At 33.7% G+C, this 14,427-nt stretch overlaps 1 protein-coding gene across 2 annotated transcripts in view; it reads left to right on the forward strand.

Annotated features, from left to right (window-relative positions):
* Positions 1-8,454: 8,454 nt before the first annotated feature.
* The window catches only part of PTAC3 (plastid transcriptionally active 3), a 110,459-nt gene continuing 104,486 nt past the window's right edge, over positions 8,455-14,427 (forward strand). The window contains exons 1-3 of one of the 2 annotated variants that reach the window (XM_010265699.3): positions 8,455-9,101; positions 13,129-13,300; positions 13,402-13,619. In XM_010265699.3, coding sequence (XP_010264001.1) covers positions 8,685-9,101; positions 13,129-13,300; positions 13,402-13,619 — 807 coding nt within the window. In that variant the 5' untranslated portion in view covers positions 8,455-8,684. Of the gene's footprint in view, positions 9,102-13,090; positions 13,301-13,401; positions 13,620-14,427 lie in introns of both variants that reach the window. The other variant, XM_010265700.2, reaches the window with a different exon arrangement.

Below are 14,427 nucleotides of genomic sequence, written 5' to 3' on the forward strand. Positions count from 1 at the left end.
ATTTACGTGACTTCTTCTGATTTCGCAATCGCAATGCAACCTATTTTAATTTTAGGGATTTAAAGATAAAGTCTGAAGCATATAAGCAAGCAACCAAACCGCGAAAAGGTCATATCATTATAAGCTGTCATATCGTATGTAAGAAAAAGCTCATATTCTTAATTATAGATAGATCATCGGATAGTTGGTCGTGGTTTTGGTCTTGTTCTTGGTTTCCATGTGGCTCATTGTGATAAGAGAGAAAAAAACAAGTTAGGGTTTGTTGAGGTTTTATTTTGTTTTTATCCATCAATATAAAATGAGATGAAAAGGTGCATTGTAGATGGTGATGAATTGTTCATACTGATCGTTATATTATGATGTATGTTGCAGCTCGAGGGCTTGATACCACCATCGATTGGCAGACAAGGATAAAAAGAGAGATCGGGGGAGAGAGAGAGAGCAGAGAGCAGAGAGAGGGAAAGAGAGAAATGTGAAGGAAGGTTGGGGAAGATGAACAATATTTATAAGGGTAGTATAGGGATTAAAAAATATTGTAACGGCCTTTTTGGATGGAAGGCTAACAGAAGGGGGTCTTTGTTTCACGATCATAGTATAGGGGGGTTTTGTCGCAAAACAAAGTATAGGGGAGTCTTTGTAATTTACCCTAAAAAAATCTAGATAATCGGTTCAGTTGTGATAGACTAGTGGTTAAACTTGTGTATACATAGTGATCAATTTTGTAACTTATAAATGCATAAAAAATACTAAAGTTGACCAAATATATGAACAACAGTTAGGAAACATATTCAATAATGTCCTCCGAGAAAAACTTCACTTATAATGCATAAAACAATTTTTACCTAAAACTAGTGATGTTACCTGATATGGGAAGAGCTTTGATCAATCAAAACTCAAGTGAAGTTTGATAAATATCACCTGATTGGTAACCACCTTTATCATATCGTTCGACTGGTTACAAGTTTAATAGGAATCGTATTTTATTGGTTACCACCTTTAAAGATAATTTAGTGTACTTTTAGAAATTTACCATGTGATTGATACTCAATATATCATTTTGATCATTTCTATCATCAAATTGAATATTGGGTTAAAGGGACAGTGTTTTCAAAATTGGATCAAACCAGATGGTTAGACTGGAAAAATTGGGAATCGGACACCGTTTCACCTCAAAATCGCTTTTTGTCCAAAAACTGTTTATTTGGTTAGCGAACCGTTGACCTAGGCGGTTAAACGATCAACCTGGACAATAGTTTTTGGCCTTTTTTATTTTTCTATTTTTTTTTGTTAGAGCGGGTCATCCGTTCAGACCGAACAGTCAAACTGTTCGACCCTAGAACGGTTCCCTATCCGGTCTAATTTTAAAAACCTTGGATGAAGAGTAGGTGCCTTGCCTTGAGCTTGGCTTGGTGTGTGGCATGGCCTGGCCCAAGGCCCAGCCCGACCCGTGACACGGCACGGGCCCGTGCGGGCTCAAGCCATGGGTCGTGCTGAACCGACCCCCAAATTATCTCAGAGGAGGGAGGCACGGCCCGGGATGCCTCGTGGGCCAGCACAGCACGACCCAATTTACACCTCCACTTGAACTCACCCAATACTAGGAATGGGGTAGGGAAATTCGAGGATTCTCCATCTTAAATGAGGAGTGGGGTGCCTTGCCCCTGAATTCGCCTATTAGTTACCTTGCCCTAAACCCGCGTGGCACTGGAGACAGGGCGGGGATGGGGTAGAGAGTCTTGACTATGGGGCAGGGAAAGGGATGTGGTGCCCTGCCCTGAACCCACCACATTGTCATTCCTATATAATTGTTAATTATTAGTGGAATTAATAAAAATGTTAGCTTTTATAATTATTTTTTTATTTAAAAATTAATCAAAATTTAATTTAAAATAATAAAAAGAATAGAAATTATTAAAATTACTATAAATTATTAAAACTAAATTTATTAAAAAATATTTGTTCATATTCAATTAACAATAATTATTTTCTAAAAATCAGCATTAAATGAAAAATAAAATTATTACATCTTTCAGATTTTGTCGTGCATTGCACGGGTCCCTGTTAGTAATTATTGATAATTTTCTATTAAATAATAAAAATAAAAATACACTTATAAATAATTATTGAAAGCATATTTATAAGAAAACAATAAATAATTACTGAAAATAAAAAAATATTAATTATTGTATATATAAATATATAATGAATATACACTATTATTGTAAAATTATTACTAATAAATATAATTTTGTTGATAGTTATTTTCTATAATTATTAATTGATACAAGTGAAAATATTTATTTAATAAACCATAAAATTATAATTGTAATATTATTACATAGTTCGGTATTAATATTGTAAAATATTAAATTATTATTAATATGAATATTATGAATTCTATTATAATTATTTTTCTACTTTTAAGATTTTTTTTTTAATTTATTACATAATTTTGTTATTTTAACTATTTAAAATTTTGTCATGTTAAATATTTTGTTATTTAAATATTTAAATAATATGTAAAATATTTAAAAATTTTCATTATTTGAATTTTATTTATTTTAATGTTATTACGTAATATTAAATATTTTGTTATATTACTTAGCTATTTTTAATGTTTTTTATTTAAGATATTTAGTTATTGGAATATTTAAAGAATGTTTTTATTTTTTAATGTTAAATTTTTATTATTTGAATAACATTTAAATTAAATAATTCGTAAAATTATAATTTATATTGTTAGTACATAATTTCATGATGAAGTTTGTAAAAATATTGAATTATTAATAATATGAATATTATTAAATATATTAATTTTTTGTGTTTTGAATAAATAGTTATGGTTTTTTTAATTGCAGCTTTCTTTAGATAGATATAGAAAAAAAGTGGGGGAGAGGTTAAATAGGAGGAAGTGGAGGGAAAGTGGTGCCACTTGGCTAGATATTAGAAAAGCAAATCCCTCTTTCTTTATGGTTGTTAGAAATAGTTAAGCATATGTGATTTCGTTATTGGTTTAAAGGGTAATTATGTGGAATTAAAAAAAATAAAAATTAAAAAAAAACAGAAAATTAGGAAGGGGGTTTGAAGCAAGGAGAGGTATGGTGATGTAGACAAACCAATTTTAATATATATATATATACACTAGTGGGTCCTCATGGAAAAAAGACATTAGGGTTTATTGCTCTATGGGGCTACACAACTTGAGGGTAGGGATGACAATTTTCTCTATCCCCATCAGAGTACTCGGCCTCCCTAACCAAGTGGGGATGGGATGGAGACTGCCTTAGTGGGGATAGGGTGGGGATGGGATTAATAGGAATACCTGATTGGGGACGGGGAGTGAAATACACAGCTCGCCCCGACCTCGATTATATATTAAATATATGTGTATATATATTTATATTAAATATATAATATTTTTTATGTTATTTATAATATTTTTTATATTGTATATATCAATTATATGTAAAATATTATTTGCGTTTTAATTTTTTCTTTATTCTAAATAAATACCTTTCTGAAAATAAACTTTTTTATTAAAAAATTCGAGGATTTAGGTCCCTGATGGAGTGATGGGAACTCATCTCTAATGGGGATCAAGGATGCAGGCTAAATTTTTTCCCGACAAGGATTAATTTAAACCTCAAGGTTGGGACAAGGAATATGATCCTTGTCCCAAACCCACCCATTGTCATTCCTAATAGGGGTCATCCCCCCAACCCATAAATATAGTTCCAATAAGTATGGTAATTATGAATGTAGCATCCAATCATATGAAAATTATTAAAATTTGATAATTATATATTTGAATAATTGGAAGTATTATAATTTAAGTTTCACTAAATTTAATTATCAAAATCAGTAATATTTAGTAATTAAATTACCAAAATCACTAATTATTGCTAAAAAATTATTGTATAAAAATATAAAAAAAATTATATTTGTTATAATTAATTTTCCACTGAAAATTATTGAAAATTTTAATTATTATATGATAATATCATTAAATATTAATAAATTGACCAAAATTACTAAAAATATCAATGACTACTTATTGCTAAATAATTATTGATAATATCAAAATTACTAAAAGTGTAAAAAATAAATTTATATTTATTGAAATAAAATTTCCAATGAAAAACCAATAATGTTTAACCAATTATTAACTTTCAAATAATTATTGATTTCAATAATTAATTTTCAAAAATTTCTGAAATTAAATTACCAAAATCAATAATTTTTATCGAGTAATTTGTAGTAATTAATTTTTCCAATTTACCAAAATTGTGCCAAAGAAACACAAGCTTATTTGGTTCCATTTTTCTAGAAAACACAAAGGAAACGACTACGCCTCGTAACTCGAGAATGTGCGGTATGAGAAAATGTAGAATTTAACGTTTTTCTATTTTTGCATTCGTTGCTACCAATGACTGAGATCGGATCTGCTCCTCACACAGGGCGCCTCACACCGACTTCACAAGTACATCCCACCGTGTATTAGAAACATCTCCCTACTTATGTGTTATTATTTACGGGAGATGTTCCCAATGCACGGCGGAATGTGCCTGTGAGGTCGTTGTGAGGCACCCTATGTGAGGAGCATATCCCAATTCAAAAATTGCTATTGATGTGGCAATTTGCTGGAGATCTAGACCATTGATGGATATCTGCACCATCACCAGTCTACAACGAGATCTACACCATCACCAGTTTGCAACCTCTACACTATCACTAGTCTGCAACGAGATCTACACCATTGTCGGTCTACAATGAATCTACTCCATCATTGGTCTACAATGAATCTACACCATTACTAGAGATCTACATCATCATCGGTTTACAATGAGATCTACACCATCACCATTGCTGGAGATCTACACCATCACCATCATTGGAGATGTACACCATCACTGTTGGAGTGTCGTTTGAACAAATATTACCTATTTTAGCCAAGGTTTAAAATTTTGATACGATACGCCCGATACGGGGCGTATTGTATCGTATCTTTGAAAAATAGATACGGGATACGCATGGAAATTAGACGTTTCGTCTTTTTTCATGCATATCGGACATGTATCAGCGGCATATTGGGGGTGTACCAGGGCATATTGTTAGCGTATCAATGAAAAAGATACGACCAAAAACTATAAAAAAAAATTAAAGGGGGGAAAGCAAGCTTCTTTTCCCCGAAATAAGCCTTCTTTCACCCCAAATGACTCTAAAACTCCAAACTTCATTCCTAGAGTGCTAGATTTGCAAAAGTTTGCAAGAAATAAGTGTGAATCATTAATCTTTTTAAAGATTTTCCAAATTTTGAAAAAGTATGGAAAAATAGGTATTTTTTAATTTTTTATAATATCTTGTGATTTTTTTTCTTGAATGTTTAAATTTATGTTGATCTACATTTCTTACATTCAAAATCATAATTTTTTTGTGTTATCAGTAGATTTACGGAAATTTCATGAAGATATTTGGGGAAAATATAAATTAACAAAAAATTTGGAATTTCTTCTTAAATATGTTTTAGATCTATGGATTATCTATCATATCCATAGAGCAATTGAAATTTCTTCTTTAAATATTTTTTTATATATTTTTAGAATTAAAAATAAAAAATAATTAATTATATTTTATCATTTGATCACAACAATTAATTATATGGATGATCTATTATATCCACAAACTAATTGAAATTTCTTCTTTAATAATTATTTTTTTATTTTATATTTTTAGAATTAAAAAATAAATAAATAAATTATTATATTTTATTATTTGATCACAATGATTGAATATATCATGGTTTTTAAAAACGAACCAATGATCGAACCGGTCAGGGGTTCGATTACCGGTTCGAATAGTCCGACCGTTTGACCCGTTTTGACAAAAACAAAATTTAAAAAAAAATAAAAAATTGGAAAACGATCAAAACCGTTCAAACAGTTAATTGGCCGGTTCAACGGTTTGTTGACCAAAATCAATGGTTTTGGGGGAAAAAGCGGTTTTGGAGGAAAACGGAACCGGTCAGGACCGGTTCCTGGTTTTTTCGATCTGACCGTCTGGTCCGGTTTTGAAAATAGTGGAATATATTATAATTCTATGGATGATCTATCATATCCACAAAGCAATTGAAATTTCTTCTTTAATAACTATTTTTTGAATATGTTATATAATATTTATTTTTTATAATTTTTGGAAATGAATAATAAATAATTATTAATTATATTTTCACATAGAAATTGTGCCAATGCATGTTTTATGGTTGGATAGGAGAGTTAGGTTTTTCCCATCCCATAAAACATTAAAACTTAAGAATTATAATTTATAAATTATAGTTAAGCATAGGATTTTTAATGAAATTATTATTAGTTACAATATATTTCTTCATAAAACCATTAAAATATATTAATTTAATGTATATACACCTCATTGAGGTCTTATATGTAGTGTTGTTGATGTATTTTTATGATTTATTAAAGTATTTATAGTGTTTCCAAGCATATCTATGCATATCTTAGTTTTTCTCCGATACGCATGTGTATCCAAGGCATATCTCAATACGTCTCTTAAAATCGTCTTTCCAATACACTTGGAGTTTCCGATACTTTTAACCTTGATTTTAGCATCTACTTGCTCCCTTATTTGCCCAAGTGGCAACATCAATGCCAAACAGAAAAAAAAGAGTTGCTTTCTCATAAAACGGTGCAACATAGCTCATCCATAAAATATTGTTTTTCTTAGAAAATGGCTTTGAGGCAACAACATCAATGCCAAACACCAACTTAACTAATTAATTTAACCACCTTTTTTGTTTTTAGATGGTTTTCTTGGCATGTAATATAGATTAAGGTGTTTTTGGAGGAATTTTTGATGGGAGAGAGTTTCTGAAAAATTTTAGGAGAGAGGTTGGCTAAGTGATTAGGAACATGAGAGAAAGGGAGGGAGAGAGAGAGAGTTGGAGTGGGCCTCTAGTGAGATGAGAGGTAGTTTAGGAGAAATTTTATGAAGGGGGTTGGCTAAATGATTGGGAACATGAGAGAGAGAGAGAGTTGGAGTATGACTCTAATAAATAGGAGAGGGTTGCTGATGTGGCATTTATATATTTCAGAATTATCAAACACCACTTCACCGCTCAAATTGGAATTGAAATTGGACTAATTTTCAACAATTTGTTAAAAATAGTTGGGTCATTGAAATTGGACTAATTTTCAACAATTCCATGGGATTTTGACCAATTTGATAATTTGATCCGTGGCGTTTGATAACACTTTTCAGATGCATTTGGTTTTATGTTTGATTTGAAGTTTTGAACCACTAATTCAGATCTGAAATGGTAAGAGCTTGCCTAGCAATTTAACTTGCTTAGACACATTTTAGATATTGCTTTATGTCTTAAATGCCCCTAAACATTTTGAAAATGACCAATATTACCCCTTAATATGCCCATTTTGAACCCTAACATCAACGCCCTTTCAAATGGGAAATGGCTCCTCTTGTTACTAGTTCATCCTATGCCATTCATCATCTTCTCCTTTCTCTTTTGTTCCCTCTATTTCCTTGCACCATGGTTTTTAAAAATGAAATCGGTCAGGGTCCGATTACCAGTTCGAACGGCCGGTTCGTTCTAACAAAAAAAAAAAAGGAAAACGGTCAAAACCGTTCGAACGGTTAACCGGCCGGTTCAACGGTTTATTGACCAAAATCAACGGTTTTGGAGGAAAAAACAATTTTGAAGGAAAACAGAACCGGTCAGGTGACCGATTCCCGGTTTTTCCGGTCTGACCGTCTGGTCCGATTCGGTTTTGAAAACAGTGCCTTGCGCCATTCATCCTATGTTGCTATTCTTCTCTGTCTCCGAACAAAGAAAAGCGAAGATGAAGCCATCACCAACTAGCTCCACTCACAGCTCCACGATGACGATGGCATTGCTATTCTTTTATTTCTTCTGTCTTCGAGAAGATGAAGTCATCCTGAGACATCGATTTCTCACAGCTCCAACTAGTTCCACTCAAAACTCTATGGTGATGATGGACATCAATGACGCCAATCCGCTCAATATGTTGGTCAATGGTCGAGGGTATTAACGCCAACAACAAAATTATGGATGTCAATTTCTTCAACTCTTTTGAGGATGATTTGGATGACACCAACATCAATTTAACAAAATAACTCTAATCTTTGCCCTAGAAGTTTTCTGAGAAAACTCGGTCTTTCGTTTTTTGGTAGTCCACCTTTTACTTATTTGTTTGATTGTTTCAATGAATACAAGGGTAATTTTGAATTCAAATTTAAGCAAATATCTTGTTTTTGGGTAAAATAGTAAAATCCAATCATTTCAGATGTTGGAAAATGTTCCAATAATAAATTTTCACTTTTTAAATTTCAGAGACTGTATGAATTTGGTACTTGATAGGGCCATTAGGGTTTGAAACACATTTTATTGGCAAGAAATCCGGACTCTTTTAGCGATTCGAATCTGAATACGAATGAATTCAACTTATGTGCAAATGCGACCCCGACCCCACCTGACGAGTAGAACGGCATGAGGCAAAAGGCCAAATGTCATCTCTCCGTGTGTGAAGCGAAGACATGAACTCTAAAACCCCGGTTCTCTCTCTTTCAAACCCCTTTCTCTATGTAGTTATATCTTATCCACTCCCCCCGCAAGGAAGAGAGGAAACAGAGAAATGGCGTCTCTCTTATCCTACGCACCTCTTTCCTCAAAATATATTACCGGAAAAACTGGAAAATTCTCTTATAATACGGACTCCAACTTCTTCTCCACTTGCTCCCCGAGCTCTCGAAATGTAGTCGTTGTAGCTGCAATTTCGACTTCGGAGAAGAAGGCTAGGAGAAAAAAACATGCCAAAGGAGATGATTCTGCTGCTTCTAATTCTTCCTCTTCTTCTACTGCTATATCGGCTGCCGAGAAAGGGCTGAGGCTTTCTTTCATGGAGGAGCTTATGGAACGTGCCCGAAGTCGCGATGTTGCCGGAGTTTCTGAAGTCATGTATGACATGATTGCCGCTGGACTCAACCCTGGTCCTCGATCATTTCATGGTTTGATTGTCGCCCATGCACTAATAGGCGATGACGAGGGCGCGGTAACCGTTGTTTCTATTCTCTCTTTTGTTGTGATTCGATTGTTATGTTGTATGAATAATGTACTGGGAAAAAATGGAAGTGGGAAAAAAAAACTTAAGATATTGATAAAAAAAAAAAAAAAAACTTAAGACCAACCCTGTATTCATTGTTAACTCATGTCATAAATAAGATGAAATAAAGATAACAAAAATGGAAGAAGGAAGAGAACCAGTTGGGCAAAAAACAAAATCCCACATGCTCTCTCTCTCTCTCTCTGATAAATGGGAAAATGTTATGTTATAATATGTAAATGAAAAGGGAGGGCAAGGCACCCTCCACTATACAAGTATAACAAAAACTTCTCAAAAAGTATCACTATGCATTTTTCTCTCTCTTTATCTTTAAGCTAGAAATACCCAAACTACAAAACAGGCCCCCATGAGTCTGATATTAAAGTCTCTGAATAGTGGTACAACTAAATACTAGCATTTTAAGGGGGTTAACTATTATTGCATAACATATAATGGCATGCATAGTGCATCCATGGTGTATTCTGCAGACACTATTTTTTTGACCGGTAGAAAGTAATTTTATTAATGCAAACTTAAAGATTACAAGAGGGTGGGTGTAAAATCCACCCCAAACAACAAGAGTTTACCTATTTACCCAAAACAATTGCTGTATTAAAGCCCCTTGTTTGGCTAATGTGTCTGCCATTCCATTTGCTGTTGTTCTCACTTCTCATCCTTTAAAAGAAACTTTTAGCCCCTTATTAAGTTTTCAATCTCCCTAAATTTGTACCAGGAAACCCAAGGGATTTGGGTACTGCATCTTGTCCAAGAGATGACCACTTGAGAGTCCCCTTCCATCTCTAGATTGTGGAAACCAATTTGTTTAGAAAACTTTAACCCCGGTAGTAAGCCGACCAGTTCTGTTGTCAGTGCATCATCATGCTCCAAAGTCACCACTCTTCCTTCTGGATCTTTGAAGACACCTCCTACTAGGGGTGTCAATGGACTGGTTTTGGGTTGGACTTCGTCCAAATCAAAATCCATTTGGACGGATTGGATGGACCAATAAGACATATTGAATTTGAATGGACTGGATGGACCAATATGACATATTGGACTGGACCTGGTCCGTCCATAATGAATTTATATTGGATTGAGACAATATCTGGTCCATTGATAGAAGATAAGAACATAGGTGTCAATAGACCAGGTTTGAGTTGAAACCAATCTAAATTAACAGGAATTTGAATAGATTGGACAGTCTTTGGACCAGTCCAAAATATTCATTGAACTGGATTGGACTAGGTCCATTTATAATGGACTCACATTTGACTGGACCGGATTGGACCAAATCCTGTCCAATTGACACCCTACCTCCTACCCCAGCTAGTCCAATATTGCCTATAGATGCCAGGGGTTTCCATACCATAATTAGGCCCTGTTTGATGATTAAGTGGTTGTTAAAAGAAGTACTTGTTGCACGTAGAAGTACTTATTTTAACAACCACTTAAGGCTGTTTGGTGACCCACTTGCCAAATCACTTATTATGTTTTTAAACACTTATTGGGGTGAGGATGTTTGGTAAGCTATTTTCCCCATAAGTTCTTATATTGACACAAATGACAATTTTAGCCCTCACTTCACTCATACATATATACAAAAAAACCAAAAGAACACCAAACATGGAGGGGAAGAGTTGGGTGAACTAACCTCCTTGTCGCCGGTGGCTGGATAGTGAGATTGTTGCCGTTAAACTCTTCCAAAGTGCAGATATGTGAACATAACAAACAGGGGAGTTTCAAGTTTTAAAAAACCCAAGAAAATGATTTAATGAGAAGAAAAACTTCATAACATGGAAGAAAATGGCAAAACGACAGGTCCACCGACCATTTTTCCTCACTGCCGATTGTCACCGGTGGACCTGTGATTGGGTGCGCCCCTACCTGGTTCGCTATGTTTGAATGAGGGGAGATGGAGGTAAAACCCTCATACGGGGGTATTTTGGGTATTAAAAGAAAATACCAGAGACTGGTCCATCCCATTCTATTGGAGAAGTACTCCAAGAAGTGCTGAAAAAAAGCCAACTTCAAGTCACTTTTTTAAGAAGTACTTTTAACAAAAAGTACTTCATCCCCACTTTTTTACCAAACACACACTTAATAACCACTTAATGTGTGGTCCCAACTCTTAAAAGAAGTACTTCTCAGAAGTGAAATCAAACAGGGGCTTAGTCTTTTCTTTTCTTGAGCTGAGAGTGCCACCTCTTTCTAAGTTCTCAAAATATCATTTGGTGAGAAATTTTGGAAAGCATCCAAAGTTTTCACCCACCGTGCAACTTTTATTTTAATTAAGTCAATGATTTCTACCTCAACCCTTCTCTTATCATTGAAAATTCTTCCATTCCTTTCTTCCCAAATGGTCCAGACCACAGTTGCCCTCATTGCTTTCCAAAGTAATCTTCCTCTTTTTTTTTTTTTTTGATCAATACCTCCTATTTTCTTTGCATGTATCAAGAAATTAGGATCAAAGAGGCCCCCCACATCCTGAGGCACCCAAATAGAGAACAAAGATGCTTCGAAATACAAAGCACAAAAGAACAAAAGAGCAGGATATGAAAATATGGCCAATAGTTTCATCATTTTCATTGCAAAGAAAAGACATGTAAGGGGGATAGGCTTTTATTTGGCCTTCTTTTCTGCAGCACATCACAAGTGTTAATCTTTTTGAGAAAGACCTAACAGAAGGCCTGAACTTTAGGAGGAATATGCTTTTTTTTCCCCAATAAATAGGCTTGTACCAAATTTCTTTTACTAGGAAATTAACCCCCAAGGTATTTAGACTGCAGACACTTTTTTGAATCATGCCTGTAGTTTTTTGCCCCCACAATACACAAACACATGTTTAGTATATATTTACTATAATTTTTTTATGTATGTTGCAGTACAATCTATTTGTTTTATAGACACTTTATATGTTTCCTTTTTGTTACATATATGTTCCCTTTAATCAATGATTAAAATATTGATATGCCCAATACCCTTAAGTGGGTATTGGTGTGTATTGATATGACTGATACAATTTGGTAACTATGAAAGGTTTTAAAAGGTATAAATGGTAGAGACAAGGCAGTTGGATCTCAGAGAGAGAGAGAGAGTCTATATATTGCCTTTTTATTACATATATTTTCCATGTATGTTCAACACAATTTATTTCTTTTATGGCCAATTTATATATTGCCTTTTTATTACATATACTCTTTTTAATTTAATATGGATCCTACATTTTTGAAATTTTATTTTGTACTTTGTTTTACACTTATAATTAGCTCTATTTAGATGAAGTAATCAATTTATTTTATTTAGTTCATACATACACACAACCAGACACACATACACACACATAAACTACTTTATAACATCAAACTAAAATTACTTATATTTTCATCATAAGAGGGCATTTATTATAATTTCTTTATTTATTTCATAGCTAGTTTATTTATAAAAATATATATTTAATTGTATTTTGTATATTCTTTTTAATCTTACTCCCATGCTTTTTGAAAATTTGTTTTGAACTTTCTTTTATGTTTTTAACCCATTCTATGTTTTAATAGGCTGATTAGATGATATGTGTGCCTCACCAATTTTGAGGTGAAAGGCAGTGAAGTGCATGTCTCATTATATTTGAGGCCTAAGCCTCGGATGATACATACATGGCAGTTGAGGCTAGGCATTTCAGCTACACTTTGCCCCGAGGTGTGTGCCTCAACGGCTTTTTAAGCCATGGTTCAATGTGATCAAACAGATCCCATATTTTTGCATTTGATCCATCTGAACCAACATATACCTCTAACCCATATACTTCTTGGCATTGGACCTTCTAGTTCCTTCCGTTCCATTCCTCTTTCTTGAGAAAGTACATTCTTTTTTGAAGGTTAGGACTTGGGATTTACATGAGTATTCACTATTCACTTGATGTTTTGTTATCTGGATTTCAGAGTTTACTCTTACTGGAGAACTGCTATACTCAATGCAGATGCAATCACTGCGAAGGGAGTTGAGTGCAGGGCTTCGCCCTATCCATGAAACATTTATTGCATTAATTCGTTTATTTGGATCCAAAGGACATGCTACAAGAGGGTTGGAAATTCTTGCTGCGATGGAAAAGCTAAATTTTGACATACGCCAAGCTTGGCTAGTTCTTGTTGGTGTGATATCTCTTTATCCTTTTGTTGCTTAAGCTATTGCTTTTATGCAAGAAATTATATTCTTGGAAGCTGATCTTCTTTAATCAACTTGTTTAAACTAGAGGAGCTTGTCAGAAGCAATCATCTAGATGATGCAAATAAAGTGTTTCTAAGGGGTGCTAAAGGAGGATTGAAAGCGACTGATGAGCTATATGATCTGTTAATCGAGGAGGATTGTAAGGCTGGGGATCATTCCAATGCTTTAACTATTGCCTATGAAATGGAGGCTGCTGGGCGAATGGCAACCACTTTTCATTTTAACTGTCTTCTTAGTGTGCAAGTAAGTTAGAGCTATATGATCTGTTTGGCTGAGAAGTTTGAAGTTCTTTGGTTCTAATTATAGCTCTCATTTTCTTACATTTTACTGTTTAGCTAGTTTTTGCAGATAATTTTAGGGTTGGTTATGTCATGTAAACTGATCCTAATTATAGATATAGTCATTTAGTGACAGTTGGAGAGCAAGGTGAATGGGATTTTGGTTGAAGCAAGTAACTTTCTACTTTTTTCCATGGGTATTTGCTACACCATATTGGTGCCAGTGCCACAAATGTGCTTGTAATATAAGGCCAGAGAATCTGGTTCAAGAAGATCTCCTTACAAATGTTATTTTTCTGATAAAGCTATCTTTGCAAAAAGCAGCAATAGATCATAATAAAAGCATGAAACAAATAAAAACACAGGCAGCCAAAAGATTAAAGAGGACAAAAAAGCCACTACTCCACACCCAAACTTAGAATTCTGGGGATCATTTTTTGGTTTCCCAGACTGATCATTGTACCAACTAAAATAGTTCCTTTCAGATGTCTATTATTTATGTGTTAAAATTCATAGTTTCACTGATAAATGCCACAAAATTAAAGCTATCTTCATCTTCAGCTCCTTCATGAGAATTCTATATCACTGAACAACATTTGGCTGTTTTTTTTAAAGTAAAATAGAATATTTTTTTGATCAGTAACTGACCTTTTTATTAAAGCAAATTAATGTTCAATTTTACATACACCCATTGGAGTGATAAAAAGATTTTATCTCCACAAATTCAAACTTTCCTTATACTTGCCTGGAAGATATGCTCTCTCCCCTCCACT

The sequence above is a fragment of the Nelumbo nucifera genome, chromosome 3 (genome assembly GCF_055504915.1).
Source record: "Nelumbo nucifera cultivar China Antique chromosome 3, China Antique-T2T, whole genome shotgun sequence".
NCBI classification, from domain to species: domain Eukaryota; kingdom Viridiplantae; phylum Streptophyta; class Magnoliopsida; order Proteales; family Nelumbonaceae; genus Nelumbo; species Nelumbo nucifera.